Raw genomic sequence first — 19,986 nt, forward strand, 5'->3', positions numbered from 1 at the left:
CCACCTTTCCAAGATGATTTGGGTGCATATATGAAAACAGAGTAAACATTACTTTCAGTACCAATTCACTCTGGATTACTCTACAATTCAGATTAGAACCTAGCCAAATAATGTTCTATTTTCAAATAAATAACTTTAATTAAACAGCTCCAATGCATTTTAAAATTCAAAGATCCAATATAATTTATCCCACTTATCATCATATGCTTATTACTATGAACCTTGTCTAGGAGACAGATCTATTTACTTCTTTTTCTTGCTCAAAGTAACGTGGAAGTTTAACCACCTACCTAGTTGAGTACCAGAAAGAAGATATAAACCATTTTCAGGGGAAAACATGCATGCATTTATTTTTAAGAATTCCCAGTAAGGGGGGAAAAAAAATTCAACATCTTTAAAAATGTGTTTATTTTTTAAAAAATCAGTTGTGTACAAAAGTGTTTCGTAGTTTTTAATTCTCAAGACAAATACCCAACCCTCCACCCATAGCCCACCCTGCTTCAATGGTCTTTCTGGTAACCCTCCCATTTTCCCCTTACAGGAAGTTAATGGCTCAGAATAGACCCTCCTACAGAATTTATCATCACTAACAGATTGTTTAGAATAGAGATCTAGAGAAGCTAACAAGCAAGGTTCTTTCTCAGTGAGGTTAATGAGAATCCCTATAATGGCAGTAGACTTCCAGCAGACACCACAACAAAGCACCATCAATTGCTGAAAGCTAAAAAATAGATATTATTTTCAATAGTATTTCATTTTCTATTGGAAAAGTCTTTAAATTACATTAAATAAGTCTCTTTCCCCCCAAAGAAATAGTCTAGCTTTTATTATGATGCCTGTAAAAAGTAGGTAACAGCAAGCACACAAGGATCGTTTAACAGCACAGTGCAATGATTTGTATTCACTCACCCCCTAGAACCAAACTGATAAACTGTGCCACACCTGACTATATATAGCAGCATGGTTGAAATAACCAAGCAAAAGGTGACACATTCACAACTTACATTTAGGTGATGATCACAGGTTTATGAGGGTAGATCAGTCCAATAAAGCAGTAACAGAACAAACAGGACAAGGGAGAGACTAACATTCCCCTATCCCTATGCCACAAGATTTTTGATCCATATTGCAACAGTGCAAATAGAACATGTGACATCATATGTTAGACACTGCAGAAAAGTAACATTTGGGGAAAAGGCTATTTATCAGTAAATACTTCAAGTTGCCTTCTTCCCCACTGATAGCAAACAGCTGATGTTAGCATTTATTTTAAACTGGTACTAAAGGAATGGAAATGCAAATTTTTGTTTATAAACCAATGGTTTGTACCCTGGAATTGAAATTTTTTGAACTAGGAAAAGTAATTAATACATTTTGTAAAAGTCCATGAAATAAAGTTAACTGTAAACAGACAGCTTCCTTTATCATATCCAAACATTGTTTCCATCTATGTACAAGAAAGTATACCTGGCTCCAACCCTTCCCTGCCCAAATCCATCTTAAATCTTTAAAACAACAAAAATGCTTTATTTCCTGTTTTGCTACAAGTACTGTGGGAACATTATCATACCCCTACTGCAGAGTTTTAAAAGCTCAAATCAGGCATACACTTACAGCCAAGATCTGCTTTTCACATTGATAAACTTATTAATAAGCAGCCTAAACAGTAACAAATATGCTGCATTCGTAGTGCATAAATAAGTAATATCCACTTTAACTGCCAATTCTTTCTTAAAGATTTTTTTAAAAATTATTTTTGCATAGTTTTAAGCGCCACCAACAATCACAAATGTGAAATACTTCCAAAAAGAAAAAAAAAGTCAGTCTTACGTTCATTTCATAGATTATTCTCCTCAAAGGCAAAATATCCAGAGTCCAAACATATATATACTTGAATGTATTATGTGTTTAAGTAAACCACAGTCACAATTCCAAATATTTTGGGGAGCCAACTCAGAGAATCTAATTTAGTACAGAGTTCTCAAATATTGATATACCACCTACTGTATACTTACTTGGGTGACAAATTGCTATTCATTCATTCAGTAATCTGTAGTGAAATACTATACAACTAAGTATTTGTCCTTTTAAAAGTTGGGCATATACCCCGGAAATTAGACCCAATTATAATAAAAACCTACTGGAATATCAGTGACCTCTAGCAAATCTGCCTGCCCTAAATGAGATATCATTTAAAATAAATAAACATATATATTATATATATATATGCATATATAATATATATATTTAACCATAATTTTTGAGGCCTTTACAACTGATGAATCACAAAAAATTTGAGAATTATAAAAATAATTTCCACCAGGGTACCTTTTCTCTAGACCTGCAGTTTTAGTGTCCTTTTTCCAAACCCGTAAGACCAGAGGAAAAAAAACAATTGCCTTAATTTTTATGTTTGGGGAAATACATTTATCTGTAGAGAAGTAAAAAACAAGAAACATAAGGAAAGTGGGAAATGCACCAGAAAGAGGGATTATCACATTTAATGTAAATGAGGTAAATGAATTTTTGAAATGAAAAATGCATTATGGATAACTTCTTATACCAAATATTGTACTTTTCAATTTCCTGGGCACTGAGGATATTGAACTGTAGTTGGATGAGATTACTTATGGGGTTAATGTGCATAAAAATCAAAGGCAAGGTATAAAGGTATAGCTGCCTCCAAGAGCTAAGTATGTAATGTTTGACCTTAGTAACCTCTGAGTTCATTCTCTCTTTTGTCTAACCACAGGACAATTAAATATACCCTGATAATATAGGCAAATAGTAAAATGGGTAGATGTGTTTGGTATTTAAAATAATCCAAATATTACCAAGTCAACCCTCCATTAAAAAAAAATAATTCTAACCAACAGTGGAACAAAACTGTCCACATTTCACACAATCCCAACCTTACTTCAAAATATAAAGAAAAGTACAAGGTTTTAGCTATTTAAAATAAATAAAGAAAAATCTTGTTTCCTTTGGCATCTTTAGAAAGTAACTAAACTATAACAATTAAGGAAGTGATTGTATAAAGAAATTTATGCTTAAAATATAGGGGAAAAAAACATAGCAACTTGTGTTTAGTATGCAATAATATTAACTACAAGAGCTTACTATTAATTAGGAAAGCCTTAAAGTTTTTGGAAGAACCTTCACATCTTTAACATTACAATATATTTAATAATGGTTCTTTTATTGCTTCTAAGATTATTGAGAAGTCAAATGAAATTATTATGAATTTATGGTTCAAAACTATTTTCCAAACACTTAATGATTATAATTTAGGATAAATAACACTTGAAGAAAGCAAACCTTTTATAATATGACTTTCAATATACAGCCTTACTTTAATTCATTCTCATTCCATTACATTTTTGTTATTTTGCATTGGTCCTGAAAATTTAATAAGAACTGTGTTTCTATGTATAGAACTGCCTGCATAAATCCATTTCAGCCTTCATAAAATGGTCACATTAGTGTTTGAGCTTGCAAAACTAATAATTTTCAAACTTTTGAACTTAGAATGAAATGTAACTTTAATACGAATAGAAAGTCTGACTATGTACAAGAAAAGGTAAAGTTTTCAATTCTCATATTATCAGAAACATCATAAAGAAAGCTAGATTTATAACACACTTCTATTCCTATGTGTATCTGAAGTATGTACAGTAAAACACCACACAGCTTTCATATGTCAATAGGGGCAAATGCAAGCAAGAGTGACTTGTAAAGTACCTGATAAAGCAATCTCTATAAAGCCAAAGTTGGGCTAAAAAAATACCAATAGTTGACCGCATTCTTGCAAGTTCTCAAAGAAAATTTCATCAGTTTAAAAACAGATGTCAAATTCACTGAAAAACTAAGCTGGGTCTTTCATTAAATCTTGGGAATACTGCAACATCAAGTATTTACTGTTTTTGCAAGAGGAACAAAATTGGCAGCTCCATTTTTACATTATTACTCACATAGGAAAGTTTTAAGAGTGAAGAACTGTAACAAAACATTCCAAATGGACGACCTAAAAATGGAGCAAGGGATACTGCCCCTCGACATATTTCTCCACCAAATATAGAGAAATTTACTACTAGAATATTAGCTGTGTGTGGTAAGAGGGGGAAAAATAGATATGGTGTCCCAGTCTGTTGACAAGGACAAAAAGGCTCTGAATAGGTCACCATCTTCAATTCTGGATAAATCTCATATTTAAGAATTCTCAAATGCTTAAAATGGTGGTCTTTTCAGCTACCCATCCTAAGAAGTCAAGTACAAGCATGCAAGTAAATTCACAGGCACAGAGGATCCATGTTAAAAACAGTTAAGGTAGCTGTGATGCAACACCAACAATTTGAATGGCCCTGACACACTCAAAATATTATCTTAATTATTCAACGAAATCCTGAAGCAAACTCTTGCTAGTCTTGGTACACTGCTAAACACTAAAGTAGCATGTTTTTTCCATGGTTTTAGCTTAGCTCAAAGAATTTTTACACTATTAAGAAAAAAAATTAAAGTATTTCCCCTTTTTAAATTTACACAGACGTTTAATTAGCTTTATTTACAGAGCAGAGATTTTTTTTCAGTCTCCAATGTTGCCTAGATAACATCATGAGGCAAGAATGCCAGTTTAAAAGAAATCTATGCAGAATCCTAAAAATAACAGATGTTGATGCTCCTCAAGAAGGGGCAAGCTTGACTATTATCAGCAGCTCTTTCTCTATGCCTCAGTTACTCAGAAGCAATTCTGTTGCAGTCTCTACATCCCATGATTTTGAAGACAAGGCCACTATTACCGCATTCTGTAGAGAAGAAAAGGGGACAAAAAAATCAAATCTCAAAATATTTTTAAAATATTGAATTATGCACTATCTTTACATTGAGGAAGCACACCTTGTTTTCTTGATTTTTAAGTTGCCTTGTATTTGTAGTGCATAAAAAGCTTCTAAACCAATGACTAGAATCAGTAAAAGGAAAAGAAAAAGTCGCTGACTGCAATAACGGAAGAAAGTTTATTAAAACTAGATTTAGAGTATCCTTGAACCACTTTTGTCAGCCAAGGATATGCAGCAATAATTTTAAATCAATCAATATTATCAAAATAAGCAAGCCTTTTGTTACTTACCCTATCAAAGCCCATAGCACATAGGTTTTCTATTTTTTTGGTGTATTCTGGACTAGAAACTGGTGCTCCAGCATACACATGTGCCCAAAGTCGAGCTGTCTGTTTGAACATTTCGGGATTTTGTTTGTACTATAATGAAGAAAAAATTGAACGACATGAAAACGCAGTCACAATATTCAAAACTTAATTACCTAAGGACTGGCTTTTTCTAAGTAATTTACATTTAAAATGTGATTGATTCAACTTTCTGTTGCAAATGAGATCACTCAAGAAAAAAAGTCTGACCTGAAGCTGTGATTCACAAGTGTTGACCAAAAAAAGACCAATTATATTTATCAACTTTAATCTCCAATTTCCATAGATATAAGTAACAGAAAACTAATACTACGTGAAGTGAGGTACAGACATGTTTCTAAACACTGCAAAGTGTCAAACACTATACAACCAATTATTTGCTTCTAAAATTGTATGGACATTAACTAACAAATGTAACCAATTTTTGCATTAACCACAGCTCAGAAATAGAATACAACTAGACTGTGCTGTTTTGCTAGACCTGTATTAGTATACAATGATTTAAGAAAATACCATGTGCGAAGCCTTTTTTAAAAAAGATTTTATTTTGGGGGCACCTGGCTGGCTCAGTTGGTAGAGAGTGCAACCCTTGTTCTCAGGATTATAAGTTCAGCCCCGTGTCGAGCATGGGACCTACTTACAGGAAAAAAAAAGATTTTTAAGTAATCTCACACCCATCATGGGGCTTACAACCCTGAGATCAAGAGTCACATGCTCCACCGACTGAGCCAGCCAGATGCTCAATATGCAGCCTTAATTTACAGCATGTTTTGAGATGTTTGTGAACTCACTACACAGTACTTTTGAAAGGTAAGACTTCCCTTTCTCATTAGAAAGAGATAAATTTATTCTCAAATACCCTGGAACCCACATTAATTAACAAATGAAGTATAAATTTAAAATAACTGTTCAATTCACTTTAATATTTCTTTTAAAAGTATTTTACATGTATTAAATATTTTAAGACTGATCAGCTTCTACTATAATATTAAAATGATAAAACTAGATTCTACCTTGTTAATTCCTAACGAGGAAGTCAAATTATTGAACTGTTTTAGGAGCCAGAAGAAAGCTCTAAGTCCAACTTCAGCCTTTGAGGCTCAGAACTCCATAGGAAATCAAAGCTGAGATTCAAGCCATGCTTCTGACTACCAAAAGCAAATGAACAATACATACATACAGCATGTAAAACCCTAATTCTAAGCACTATGAGACAAACAGTAGAAATGTATTAACAAGGATATACATAAAATAAGGAGTGAACAGCTTTTCAAGGGAAAGGAATAGGTTTACTATGAGGAACCAGGCAGAGGAAACATGGCACATTGGGTGAAATGACCAGTAATAATGAACGCCATCTTGAAAAAGTGGGAGTCCAAGGAACAGTAAGAGTTTAGGAGATGAAGCTGGGTTTGTAGACAGTTGAAATCACGGAAAGACACTGCAAACTAAAGAATGTGGATTTACCACGTAGGCGATAACAGAGCTTCTAATAGGTTTTTAGTAGTAAAGTAAGATTTGTACTTTAAAAGCTCACTGGTATCAATGTAGAAGATAGGATGAGGAAGAGGCCGAGGAAGGGACAGCCATGAGAACAGCTGAATTGAGAATTTTTTTTTTTAGATTTTATTTATTTATTTGGGGGGGGAACAGCACAGAGGGGAAGTGAGAGGGAGAAACAGACTCCCTGCTGGGCAGAGAACCTGTTTGGGACTCGATTCCAGGACCCTGAGATCATGACCTGAGCCAAACGGAGACGTTTAACTGACTGAACCAGCCAGGCGCCTGAGAAGTTTTTAAAAATGTGAACTAAGGCAAATCAGAGAAGTATGATGACAGAGATACTGGGAATGGAATCACCAAGAGAACAGGAGGCACAGAGAATTCCAAGTCTGTGGCTTGGATATTTAAGCTGATAATGGTATCATATAAGGATGGATAAGTTCACAGGATTTAAGATTCTACGTTCAGCATGGGAACGTTTTGCTGAGATAGCCATGAAACATTCATATAGAACTATCCAGTTCTGAATAGACTCTTGGGCTTAAGGAGAGGTCAAGCCTAAACTTTTTCTCAACTTACAGGTGATAATATCAGTGTGGATATGATCATCCAAGTGACCATATGTAATGGAAAATAAAAGGAACAGTGTCGAAACCAAGAAACTATATTTAGAAGGAGGAAGAAGAGAAATAACTGTAGGAATTAAGAAGGAACAATTGCAACTACCAAGATGAGAAGAAAGTATCTCAGAAGTCAAGAGAAGAAAAAAATTCTAGGTGGCGGCAGGGAAATCCTAATGGTTTAGACAGGGATTGGCAAACTTTCTCACAGAACCAGATAATAATTATATCAAGCTTTTCAGACCATACTGTTTTTGTTGTAACTATACTCAACCCTGCCACTTGTGGCTGGAAGGTAAACAAAAGGATGTGGCTGTACTCCAATAAAACATTATTTACAAAAATAGTTGCTCTAGCTATAATTTGCTGACCTCTGCCTTGGAGATCAGATCAGAACTGAAAGATCAGAACTGAAAAATATTTATTCCACTTGGCAATAAGAGCCTTGGTAACTTTTACCATGCCACTTCAATCATAGGAGCTGGTTAAAATTATCATCAGCTGGGGGAGAACATGGAGCAAATGTTTTATAACCTGAACCTCAGAACTGTGATCCTCCAAGGAGAGTGCTACTTGAAGAAAAGAAAAAAAGTCGAATGGCTTCTCAGGGATGTTTTTTTCTGTGCACATAAAAGCCATAGTTCCAGTAGGGTGGCTGTGCTTTGAGCACTCAGATTTCAGTTCTCTTAAATGTGAAAGAGGGATCAAATGACCATTCACTGTTGTTCCATAAATAGTGTAAAATATGTATATTTTTATCTTTATTTTTATAATATGCAAATACATTTATACGGTTACAAAAATTATCACCAGGGAGGGATTATCACTAAATGGAGGGATAGATAGATGGATACACACATGATAAAGCATGTATAGTAAAATGTTAATCCCAGAATCCGGATGTAGGTAGGAATATGGGTGTTCACTGTATAAATCTTTTGACACTGTGTTCGAAAATTTCCATTAATTTTTTTTAAAAAGCTGCTATCATGTATCCAATTAGTATATTAAAAATCAATAAAGTTTGCACTATTACATCTGATAAAATAATCTTACCGCAAAAAAGAAAACCACTTCCAAATTTAGTTTCAATAGAACTATGCACGTGTTAATACTACAAACCACTACAGTAGTAGAGACTCATAGGTAAGTATAAGGAAGTCTTTTGAAAGCAGCTACCTTACCTGATTTGCTACTACTGCATCTTGTGGATCATCTGGTTCTGCAGCTGCCAATAGGGCTTGCAATGACAATAATACCGTGCGGAGAGTCATTGCTGCTGCCCTAAAAATCAAAACAGGAAAATACCATAGTTAAGAACATGCTGCATGATAAAAGCATAGTGGATGTTTTCTAGATAAAATATAAAAACTACTGGAGCTAAAACTTATCTAGATTTTATCTTAATCATGTAATTTATATAAATTTATATATCTGCCTATCATATATTTTTCTTTACTTTACAACGAATAAATGAGTCTTTCTATTTTTTAAGACAAGTCAAACCATCCTGAACTGGACTTCCTTTTCTTATTGTTGCCAATATCCTTCTGGTCAGCTTTACTCACTGACATAACTTTTTATCCATTTCTCTAGACATAAAGTGATAAACTAGTATATATAATTTTCTTTCAGTGCCACTCCAAAAACATGTAAAATGACATCAAGCAAATATCCCTTATTTTCAAGAAACCATGAAATCATTCCATAACATTCTGAACTAGAGCAAGTTATTTGCTTAAAATACATCACTTAGGGGTGCCTGGGTGGCTCAGTCGTTAAGCGTCTGCCTTTGGCTCAGGGCGTGATCCCAGCGTTCTGGGATCGAGCCCCACGTCAGGCTCATCCTCTGGGAGCCTGCTTCTTCCTCTCCCACTCCCCCTGCTTGTGTTCCCCCTCTCACTGTCATTTATTTATCTGTCAAATAAATAAATAAAATCTTAAAAAAATAATAAAATAAAATACATCACTTAATTCATGCATCTATATAAAGCAAATAGTTATCTAAGAAATGGTATCTACCTAACCAGCAAGGATTCTTACCATTTCTGTTAAAAAACTCTTTGGCCAATATAGATATATTTATAAATACAATAAACCCAACAGTGAAATATTTAAAATGTTGAAGAGTATTAAATAATAAGCCCATTTTATTTTTTTTAAAGATTTTATTTATCTGAGAGAGAGTGAAAGGGGGAGGGAGAGAGAGTGAGTGTGAGTACATGAGCAGGGGGAGGGAGAGGGAGAAGCAGACTCCTCGCTGAATAGGGAGCCCGACACGGAACTCGATCCCCAGGACCCCAGGATCATGACCTCAGCAGAAGGCAGACAATTAACCAACTGACCCCAGCACTCCAGCCCATTTTAAACATTTTATTTTTGTGTAATCTCTACACCCAATGTGGGCCTCGAACTCACAACCGCGAGATCAAGTCGCATGCTCTACCAACTGAGCCAGCCAGGCACCCCACAATAAGCCCATTTTAACCACACAAATTAGATATTCTAAATCTGTCTTTTTCAACGGGGTTCCTCATTTTAACCATGTAACAGAGAAAATTACTGAGTCACTATTTTCTCAATTTTCCAAGGATAATTACAATAAAAGGTAACTTATTACCAACAATGGATGCCTTAAAGCACTGTATCTCACAAAGTGTAGTTTCACCAACCAGGAGTGTCAACATCACCTGGGGAACTTTAAGAAATGAAAATTCTCAGCCTCATCCCAGACCTACTGAATAAGAAACTCTGGGGTGATTTAACAAGAACTCCAAAAGTGATTCTGATGCAACCTAATGTTTGAGAAATACTGCTTTAGTGGATTACAGTGTGAGCTAATTAAGAAAGGCTGTTCTAGGGGCAATTGGGTGATCCAGTCTGTTAAGCATCCAGCTCCTGGTTTCAGCTCAGGTTGTGATCTCAGGGTTGTGAAACCGAGCCCCACATCAAGTTCTGCACTCAGTGCAGCGTCTACTTAAGACTCTCTCTCTCCCTCCCTCTCTAAAATAGATAAATCTTTAAAAAAATTAAAAAAAAGGAAAGAAAGGCTGTTCTAAACCAATAAAATCAATATCACAACTATAAACCTGTATTTTATATAGTAAAGTAAAATTACATTACAAATGAATTTTCATCTAAAATGCTATCAGAATAAAAATTTTTATTGATCAATTTACCCTTTCAGAGATACTTACAGGAACAGGAGAAGAGTGGTTATGAAACAAAAATTAGCTGAAATGCTAATGCTAGCATTAAAGAGAACAGGAGGCCAATGCAGGGCTCCATCCCAGAAACCTGAGGCTCCCTGCTCAGCAGGGAACCTGCTTCTCCCTCTCCCTCTACCCCTCCCCACTGCTCATGCATTCTCTCTCTCTCTCAAATAAATAAAATCTTAAAAAAAAAAAATGAAAAAGCCATGACGTTACTTCAAACAAAATCTTAAGTTATATAATTTTTAATACAGTTATTTCTTTTGAGGAATCTGAATATTAAAGAAAAATCGTCACTCAAGGAAGTATTTCATACTGAAACAATTATTAAACTCACTTCAACTTACAATAAAAACATGAAAACACATAAAATAAAAGCCATTTAAATCTTTGCAAAATCTTAGCAAAACCTTAATAACGTTACATGAGTAGCTTTATTTGTATCTCAACAAGCCAATAAACCTTTCCTTTAAAACTTGAGCTCTTAAAAGAATCAATTTGGACCCTTGTTTTACACCATATATAAAAATTAAGTCAAAATAGATCAAAGACCCAAGCGCAAGAGCTAAAACTACAGAACTCTTCGAAGAAAACAGACGAGGAAAGCTTCATGACACTGGAGTTGACAATGATTTCTTGGACAGCACATCAAAAGCACAGGCGACAACAGAAAAAATAAGAGAAATTGGTCTAACTATATCAAAGTTATCTGTGTAGAGAGAAAAACCTCCTGTGCAAAGGATAAAATCAACAGAGTGAAAGGCAACCCAAAGAATGGGAGAAAATATTTGCAAATCATGTATCTGATAAAGGGTTAATGTCAAAGAGCTCCTATAACTCAACAACAAAAAAACAATTAAAAAATGAGAAAGGACTTGAACAAACATTTCTCCAGAGAAGATATACAAATATCTGATAAGCGTGTGAAAAGATGCTTAATATCACTAATCATTAGGGAAACAAATCAATGAGATACTACCTCACATCATTAGAATGGCTACTATCAAACAAAACAGAACAGAAAAATAACGGTTGTTGGTGAACATGTGGAGTCATTGTAATCCTTATGCACAGCTGGTGGGAATGCAAAATGGAGTAACAATTAAAACAGTATATAGCAATTCTTAAAAAAATTAAACAAAGAATTACCATATGATCTAACAATTCCACTTGTAGGTACATAACCAAAATAATTGAAAGCAGGGACTCAGATATTTGTACACCCATGTTCATAACAAGGATTATTCACAATAGCCAGAAGGTGGAAGTAATTCATTTCCATCAACCCATGAATGAATAAAATGTGGTATATTCATACATTGGAATACTACTCAGGCTTAAAAAGGAAGACAAATCAGACACATGCTACAACATGGATGAATCCTGATGACATTATGTTAAGTGAAGCCAGGAATAAAAAGACAAATATTATGATTCATGAGAATTCATAGAATTCATAGAAAAGCCAAATTCATAAAGACAGAAAGGAGAATTTGTCATTGTTGGAGGATGAAAGAAATGGGAAGTTATTGTTTAATAGGTATGGTTTCAGTTTTGAAAGATGAAAAGATGGGAGGGGATAGGGTAGAAGGATGAAGAGTGAGGGCACAGAGGATTTTTAGGGAAGTGAAAATACTCTGTATACCATAATGATGGATACATGTCATCATACACTTGTTCAAATGCATAGAATGGACAACACCAAGAGTGAACCACAATATAAACTAAGGACTGAGGGTAATTGAGATAGGTCAATGCAGGTTCCTCAGCTGCAACAAATGTACCATTCTAATACAAGATGCTGACAATGGGGTAGGCTATGCATGTGTAGGGGCAGGAAATTTCTGTAACTTCCTCTCAATTTTGCTATGAATCTAGAACTGCTCTAAAAAAAAATAAAGTACTGGAGACTGGTAGCATAACAATGTGAATATACTTAATAATAGTCATCTGTACACTTACTTGAAACAGTGAAGATTTCCATGTTATATGTCAATTAAAAAAACCAAAGATGATAAATTTTATGTCATAGATATTTTACAATATAAAAAACTTTTTAAAATTAATTTTTAACGATTTATTTATTGTCAGAGAAAGAGAGCGAGTGAGCATAAGCAGGGGGAGTGGTAGGCAGAGGGAGAAGCAGGCTCCCTGCTGAGCAAGGAGCTGGATCTGGGACTCAATCCCTTGACCCAGAATCATGACCTGAGCTGAACGTAGACGCTTAACCAACTGAGCCACCCAGGTGTCCTTAAAAAACTTTATTTAAAGTGAGAAGCTTTTCGGGGCGCCTGGGTGGCATAGCGGTTAAGTGTCTGCCTTCGGCTGAGGACGTGATCCTGGTGTTACGGGATCGAGCCCCACATCAGGCTCCTCCACTATGAGCCTGCTTCTTCCTCTCCCACTTCCCCTGCTTGTGTTCCCTCTCTCGCTGGCTGTCTCTATCTCTGTTAAGTAAATAAAATCTTAAAAAAAATAAATAAAATAAAATAAAGTGAGAAGCTTTTCCCTTAGAGATTTGTAAGTTTTTACTATAAATACTTTCTACTTCTTTTATTTACATATTTTATTTTATTTTATTTTATTTACAGTCTTTATTGGAAGGACACAAACTTATAAACCCCTGAACTTAACAACTTCAAAAATCAGATACTAAGAACCTAAAGATGAACATGTTGAAAGGGAGAGTTTGCTCTCAATATGAAAGGAAAAATCTTAGATTTGATTCATAACAATCTCAATGAGAAAAAGTTATGTTTTCGGGGCGCCTGGGTGGCACAGCGGTTAAGCGTCTGCCTTCGGCTCAGGGCGTGATCCCGGCGATCTGGGATCGAGCCCCACATCAGGCTCTTCTGCTATGAGCCTGCTTCTCCCTCTCCCACTCCCCCTGCCTGTGTTCCCTCTCTCGCTGCCTGTCTCTATCTCTGTCAAATAAATAAATAAAATCTTTAAAAAAAAAAAAAAAAGAAAAAGTTATGTTTTCTATATGCTTCAAATTTTTCATAATGAAATGTTGGGGGAGGTATTTATAAACCATTAAGAATTGGCTAAAAGGAAATCTAAATGACACCTGAAACTAGTATTGTATGTCAACTACACTTTAATAAAAAAAACAAAGAACTGATTTAGTTGGTTAAGTGTCAGACTCTTGATTTTGGCTCAGGTCATGATCTCAGGGTTGTGAGATCCAACCCCATGTTGGGCTCCGCGCTGGGTGTGGAGTCTGCATAAAATTCTTTCTCTCCCTCCACCCCCCCCTTTAAACACACACACACACACACACACACACACACACACACACACACACAAAACCCAAAAAGAGTGGGTGCAGGTAAAAATGAATGAATGAATGAATGAATTTTTTTAAATGCTAGAGAAAAAAAAAACCCAAATGAAAAGTTTCAAGTTGGACAAAAAATTAATGGTATACAATCACATTGTTTTAATAATCCATTGTAATAAAACTATTATCAAAACAAAACCTAGTCTTCTGGCTCTAAAAACTATAGAAATTATAACATCTTTGATAGTGTAAAGAAGTGTGTATGTTTTTTGGGGCACCTGGATGGCTCAGCTGGTTAAGCGTCTGCCTTCAGCTCAGGTCATGATCCCAGGGTCCTAGGACTGAGCGCCATGTCCAGCTCCCTGCTCAGCGGGGAACCTGCTTCTCCCTCCCCTGCCCCCCACCCATGCGCTTGCTCACTCTCTCTCAGGTAAACAAAATCTTAAAAAGAATTTAAAAACATGTGTATGTTGACTAATCTACATTAATTTTTAAATCTAAATTTAGTAACGTGAAAAAAGTATACACGTAAAAACACAACCTTTCATTCCATTTATTGTTTTTACATAGTACTGACTAAATTCATAATGCACTCAGATTTTTTAGGATTCAGTGTGTAAAAAACAAATCCTAACAGGCAAACAGGAATATGAAATTTCAAAATGTGTCAGCTAATTTTAAGTCAGTGGATGATGTACCTTATAAATCTATCTTCAGTAAATTAATTTTGCTCAGATCTCAATAAACACAGTTAAGATGGCTAATTAAATAGTCATGCATACAGACTCAGCAGGGCCTTCAAAACATAAAACAGCTATGTGAATTGTCAGTATTGTTGACTAACTTTCTGTTAAGGGTCTTCAGAAGACCATCAATATAACTGATGTTTATTCAAAACACTGACTGCTTCTTGAAGATTTTGGCAGCTCTTTTGTTATAAGTTTTTATTAAAGTATAATAAGCCGAGTTAAATGTTATACATCTGGATGAATTTTTATGTATGTATACACCCATGTAACCAGCACAAAGATCAAAATACAGAGTATTTACAGCCCTCAAAAAAACCTCACTCTTGCAACTCCCTTTCACAACCCTCACCTACCCCCAACACTGTCCTAATTTCTATCACCATAAATTAGTTTTGGCTTACTTTGAATTTTATAAAAACAGAATCACACACTATGTGCTCCTTTGTGTCTGGCTTTGGTCACTCGACATGTCTGTCTGAATTATCCATGTTGTTTGTGTCAATACACTTTTTTTTTTAAAGATTTCATTTATTTATTTGAGAGAGAGACACAATGAGAGAGCATGAGAGGGGGGAAGGTCAGAGGGAGAAGCAGACTCCCCACCGAGTAGGGAGCCCGATGTGGAACTCAATCTTGGGATTCATGGGATCATGACCTGAGCTGAAGGCAGTCGCTTAACTGACTGAGCCACCCAGGCACCCCAATACGTTTTTTTTTAAACTACTATGTAGTGTTTCACTGTACGATTATTCCACTATATATCCATTTTCTGGTTGATAGACATTTAGGTTATTGAATAAACATGCTACAAATATTCTTGTACAAGTCTTTTGGTGGACATATGCATTCATTTCTCTTGGATATAGACCTAGGAGTGGAATTGCTGGGCCAAACCAAAGGTGTATGTATGCTGGTTGAGTGGCTGAACCACATTCCTACCATCAATGCAAGAAAACTATTTATAAGCATGTAGTAATATCTAATTATAATTTTAATTTGCATTTCCCTGATGACTAATGATGCTGAGCACTGCTTATCAACCATCTAGGTATTCTCCTAATGCCTGTTCTCTTAATGCCTGTTCATGTCCTTTAGAAAAGCAGTATCACTGAGTGCAATTTTTATGTGTAGTCATTTTCTTCTATTTCCCCGGGTAAATAGACACCTACAGTCATAATAGGTGTCAGTGGAAAAACATCAGAAAATAGTTTCCATATAGAACACACTGTGGAGTTAATAAACATAGAGTTGTTAAATATTAAAGGTAACTTGACATATGTATTAACAAAAGACCAAGACAGTTTTCTAGCACACCTATCCCAAATTATTCAATGTTTATTCAATTTATTTTTCTGAAGATTACTATCCTCTAGTCTTCTTTACCAAATTCCAGACCTGAACCCTAGAGCTGGCTGTCAATTATATCCACTGACTGTCAATTATACCTCAGTAAATCAGGCGATGATATTCATGTATATCTAATCTCACCTATTTTTATCTATGTGTCTTTGACATTTTAAAATATTTCAATTATATAGATATGAAATGAAACTAAATTCAGCTATTTCACATCTGGCTAAGGAAATGGAACAGTCGACAAAAAGTGTTTCAGTACAAAAGTGCCAAGTTCTCTTTCTACATATACACCATAATCTTTCAACTGTCTATACAGAGATAATCAGAAGTGGTTGTACTGCTGGCTTAACTCCGAACAAAGAGGGGAGTCAATGGAAAATTTTAGTCTGGAGCTATATTTGTTTTTAAAAAGGGATGTGGGGAGAGGGAGCAGGAAGGAGAGTATCACTCTCTGAGAATTGCTGGGTAGGGCAAAGTCAGAAGCAGGGAGGCAGGCTACAGTAATCATTCAGGAAAGAGGTAATGTGACTTGGGCCAGGTAGTAGTAATGAAACTGCTAATTAGATTTTGGAAGTTTCACCAGTAAGATTTGCAAACAGGGTACAGGGTACCAGAGAAACAAGAACCAAGGATCATGAAGAGGTTTTGGCCAGAGCAACTGCAACAATGTAGTTGCCAATAACTTAGATGGGGTGACACAGGTTTGGGTTAGGGGAATGTCAGTTCAGTTTTCAACATGTTTTAAGTTTGAAATGTCTACTACATACATATTGAAGTACAGATGTTAAGCAGGCAGCAGCATGGTGTGGAGTCCAAGAAAGATAAATTTATGAGTTGCTGTGGTATTTAAAAAGTGAAGTTCTAAAATCAGATGAGCGTACCAGGAAACTGAGTATAGATGAAAAGTAGCAGAGGTAAAGACTTACTAGCCCCAAGAAGTACTCTCTCATGTGCAAAGCCCCTAGAAACAAGGGAGGAACTAGTTACGGAATCTGGGAATAGGCACAGGAAAAGGGAGAACAGAAGAACTAATGTCCCAGAGACCAAGTGAAAGAAGTACAATGTCTGCAAATATTCATTAGTATCGCTGAATGATCAAACTATTATAAAGGGTCTTTGAGATAACATTATGGATAAAAACACTGAGGCCTACAAATTGCAAAAAGTCACAAATTAAAAGAATGACAGAATAAAATTAGTTCTATTTCACACTATTCAATGTTTAAGGGTAAGGAATACAGATCAAGAAACCAGATCCCAAGAGATGATCTGAGGGAGGCGGCTTTATTCAGATGTGATATTAGAATAGAAAAGCAAAACCAAACGAACAATTCTTGTTTATCTAATTACTAAATAAACCAAATCACCCAACACTAAATGCTGTCATTTCTGTTTCACCTTATTCAGGTTCCATTCTTTCCCTTTCTTAACAAATCAAACACACAGCTTATCACTGTTTTTGCCCACTCTGATATCTTTTTTAGATACTTCTTGTCTTAGTTTTTTCCATTCATATTGTTAGAATATGTCAGGCTCTACTCTAAGAAAATTACATAAACAATTCATTTAATCCTTTTAACAGCCCTATGAAGTAGTAACTAACCCAATCTTGTGAGATGAGGACACTAAAGCACAAAGGCTAGGTAATTTGCTCAAGACCACAGTTTAGTAAATGGCAGAGTCAGGAACTGAACTTAATGGCTCCAGGAAACACTCTGCTGTTAAAATCAAATCAGATAAAACATGTGGAAAGCACTATAAAGTGCTATGCAAACGAAGGTATCACTTACAAAGGTACTTCTTTCTTCAAATCTGAGAACCTTACCTAAGCTAACTTAACACAACTTTTAACATTTTTGTTGCCTACATTCCATCCAAATCAGAGCTGATCACTTCAATACTTAAGTTTTTTTAGTTTTTCACCAAGTATCTTCCAGAAACAGCAAAGAACCAAATTTACCAAAATAAATGAAATCAAGACTTTTCAAGATGTAAAGCTAGCATCTGACACTACCTAATAAGGCACTATTTATTTATTTACTTTAATTTAAAGATTTTTTATTTATTTGAGAGAGAGCGAAAGCGATCACAGAGGAAGAGGGAGAAGCAGACTCACCAATGAGCAGAGAGCCCGATGTGGGGCTCGATCCCAGGACCCGGATAATGACTGTGATCTCAATTCTAACACACTTTTTAAAAAAGATTTATTTATTTTACAGAGGTGGTGGCAGGGCCAGAGGGAGAGGGAGAGAGAATGTCAAACAGACTCCACGCTTATTAGTGCAGATCTGACATGGGACTCAGGCTCATGATCTGAGCTGAAACCAAGAGTCAGACACTTAACCAACTGTGACACCCAGACACCCCAACACATTTTTGATTATGCACTTAAGAGACTTCATAGTTTTAAAGTTACAGCCCAAATAAGAGAAAGTATAATATATGCTTATGTTTTGAGGCAATTACATGTATAACACTCTGATTATATAGCCTTGGAATTCATTGAGAGGGAAGAAAGTGAATTCAAAATCTCTTACCATTGATCTTTCAGGATATCCAAACAAATAGCCCCTGTGACGGAACTAATATTAGGATGCCATATTTTAGTGATAAACCGGACCTAGAATATAAAGCACACTTGAGTTTTTAAGTAAAAGAAATAAAACACATATAGTTCAAGTACAACCACAAGAAAACGAAATCCACAGATAAAAAAAAAAAAAGTCCATACTTACATTACCATCATTTTGCCTAGCTGAAGGGAAGGGTGTGGAAGACAAAGCATTCAGTAAGCTGAATGCTGTCAGTGACATACATTCTTTTTAAACCTTTTAATAAATGCTCACCCCTAAAGAAATCCAACAATTACCAGGTGTTTACAATTTCCCTAGCATAATAGTCCATGCTATGAGAACTACAACACAGACTAAAATCTAATTACGTAAAGTAACATAAAATCAAAATTAATATAGATGGTAAATGGCAATTTATTTAGCGTCAAGTAGGATGTAGGATAGCTCTGAAGGACAAAGTAAGCAAAAAGAGTACACGGAAGCATTTTAGTAGTAAGTGGCTCCTAAATTTTCTGTAGAAATTGTTTTCTCAGATTTTTTTTTTTAAATTCAATAAACATTCGAAAGACACTGGCACTGAGGCTTAGAGTTTAAGAAATTTATCCAAAATCAAATAACTAGTTAGCAATAGAACAATATGCAAACTTACACAATCTCATTTCAGATTCTGAGTCTCTAATCACCTCATTATTTGTCTTAATATGGATAACAAACCGACAAAGTGAAAATGCTAACTCTAACAGGTCACCATGAAATGAAATCCAGTTCATCAGTTTTTACGAGCTTTTGAAGGACCAAATATTATTATCTGGGGGAGACCTATTATTATTATTATTATATCTGACATATATAATAGTCATCTGAGACAAAACTCCTTTACACTTAATAGATTAATTGCTGTAAGTCAAGCAATGGTTTTTTTTTTTTTTTAAAGTAGGCTCCATGCCCAGAGTCAAGCCCAAGTGGGGCCTGAACTCACGACCCTGAGATTAAAACCTGAGCCAATATCAAGAGTCAGATGCTTAATCAACTGAGCCACCCAGGTGCCCCAAACCAAGCAATGTTCTAAGTACTCTACAAAAATTAACTCATCAATATGTGCTCCAAATCTAAGCTATTTATGGAAAGAAGCTAAGCAGATAGCTTCCACTTCTCTCCTTGTGACTGGATTTGTCTATACTACCTGTTATTACTTCCTCACTTAATTACTCACTAACTTATATGCTAAAAAAGAACTTCAAGTTACCAATGACTTCAAAACATCTAAAACTGATGGAATCTTTCCATGTGTTGGTCCTTTTTAATTCTTGCTTTCAAAGGTATCTACTTCTCTCAATCCACAGAATCACCAACTCGTTAAACTCGTTAAACAAGACTATCATCCTACACTTGGGTTACTAAACAGTCTACTGACTTTAATACCTTCAGTTCTTTTTCTTTCAATCCATTCTTCACATTGAAACCAAGAGTACCCTTTAAAATAACTAATT

The 19,986-nt window shown here is 35.3% G+C and overlaps 1 protein-coding gene across 2 annotated transcripts in view; it reads right to left on the minus strand.

Annotated features, from left to right (window-relative positions):
- Positions 1 to 2,462: 2,462 nt before the first annotated feature.
- The window catches only part of UBE2K (ubiquitin conjugating enzyme E2 K), a 70,920-nt gene continuing 53,396 nt past the window's right edge, over positions 2,463 to 19,986 (minus strand). For both annotated transcript variants that reach the window (XM_040625099.1, XM_008701503.2), the window contains 4 exons: positions 18,461 to 18,543; positions 8,508 to 8,607; positions 5,126 to 5,254; positions 2,463 to 4,802 (listed from right to left, as the gene is read on the minus strand). In XM_040625099.1, the coding sequence (XP_040481033.1) occupies positions 4,728 to 4,802; positions 5,126 to 5,254; positions 8,508 to 8,607; positions 18,461 to 18,543 (387 nt within the window). In that variant the 3' untranslated portion in view covers positions 2,463 to 4,727. The remainder of the gene's footprint in view (positions 4,803 to 5,125; positions 5,255 to 8,507; positions 8,608 to 18,460; positions 18,544 to 19,986) is intronic.

This window comes from Ursus maritimus, unplaced genomic scaffold, assembly GCF_017311325.1.
Source record: "Ursus maritimus isolate PB19 unplaced genomic scaffold, ASM1731132v1 scaffold_8, whole genome shotgun sequence".
Classification (NCBI taxonomy): domain Eukaryota; kingdom Metazoa; phylum Chordata; class Mammalia; order Carnivora; family Ursidae; genus Ursus; species Ursus maritimus.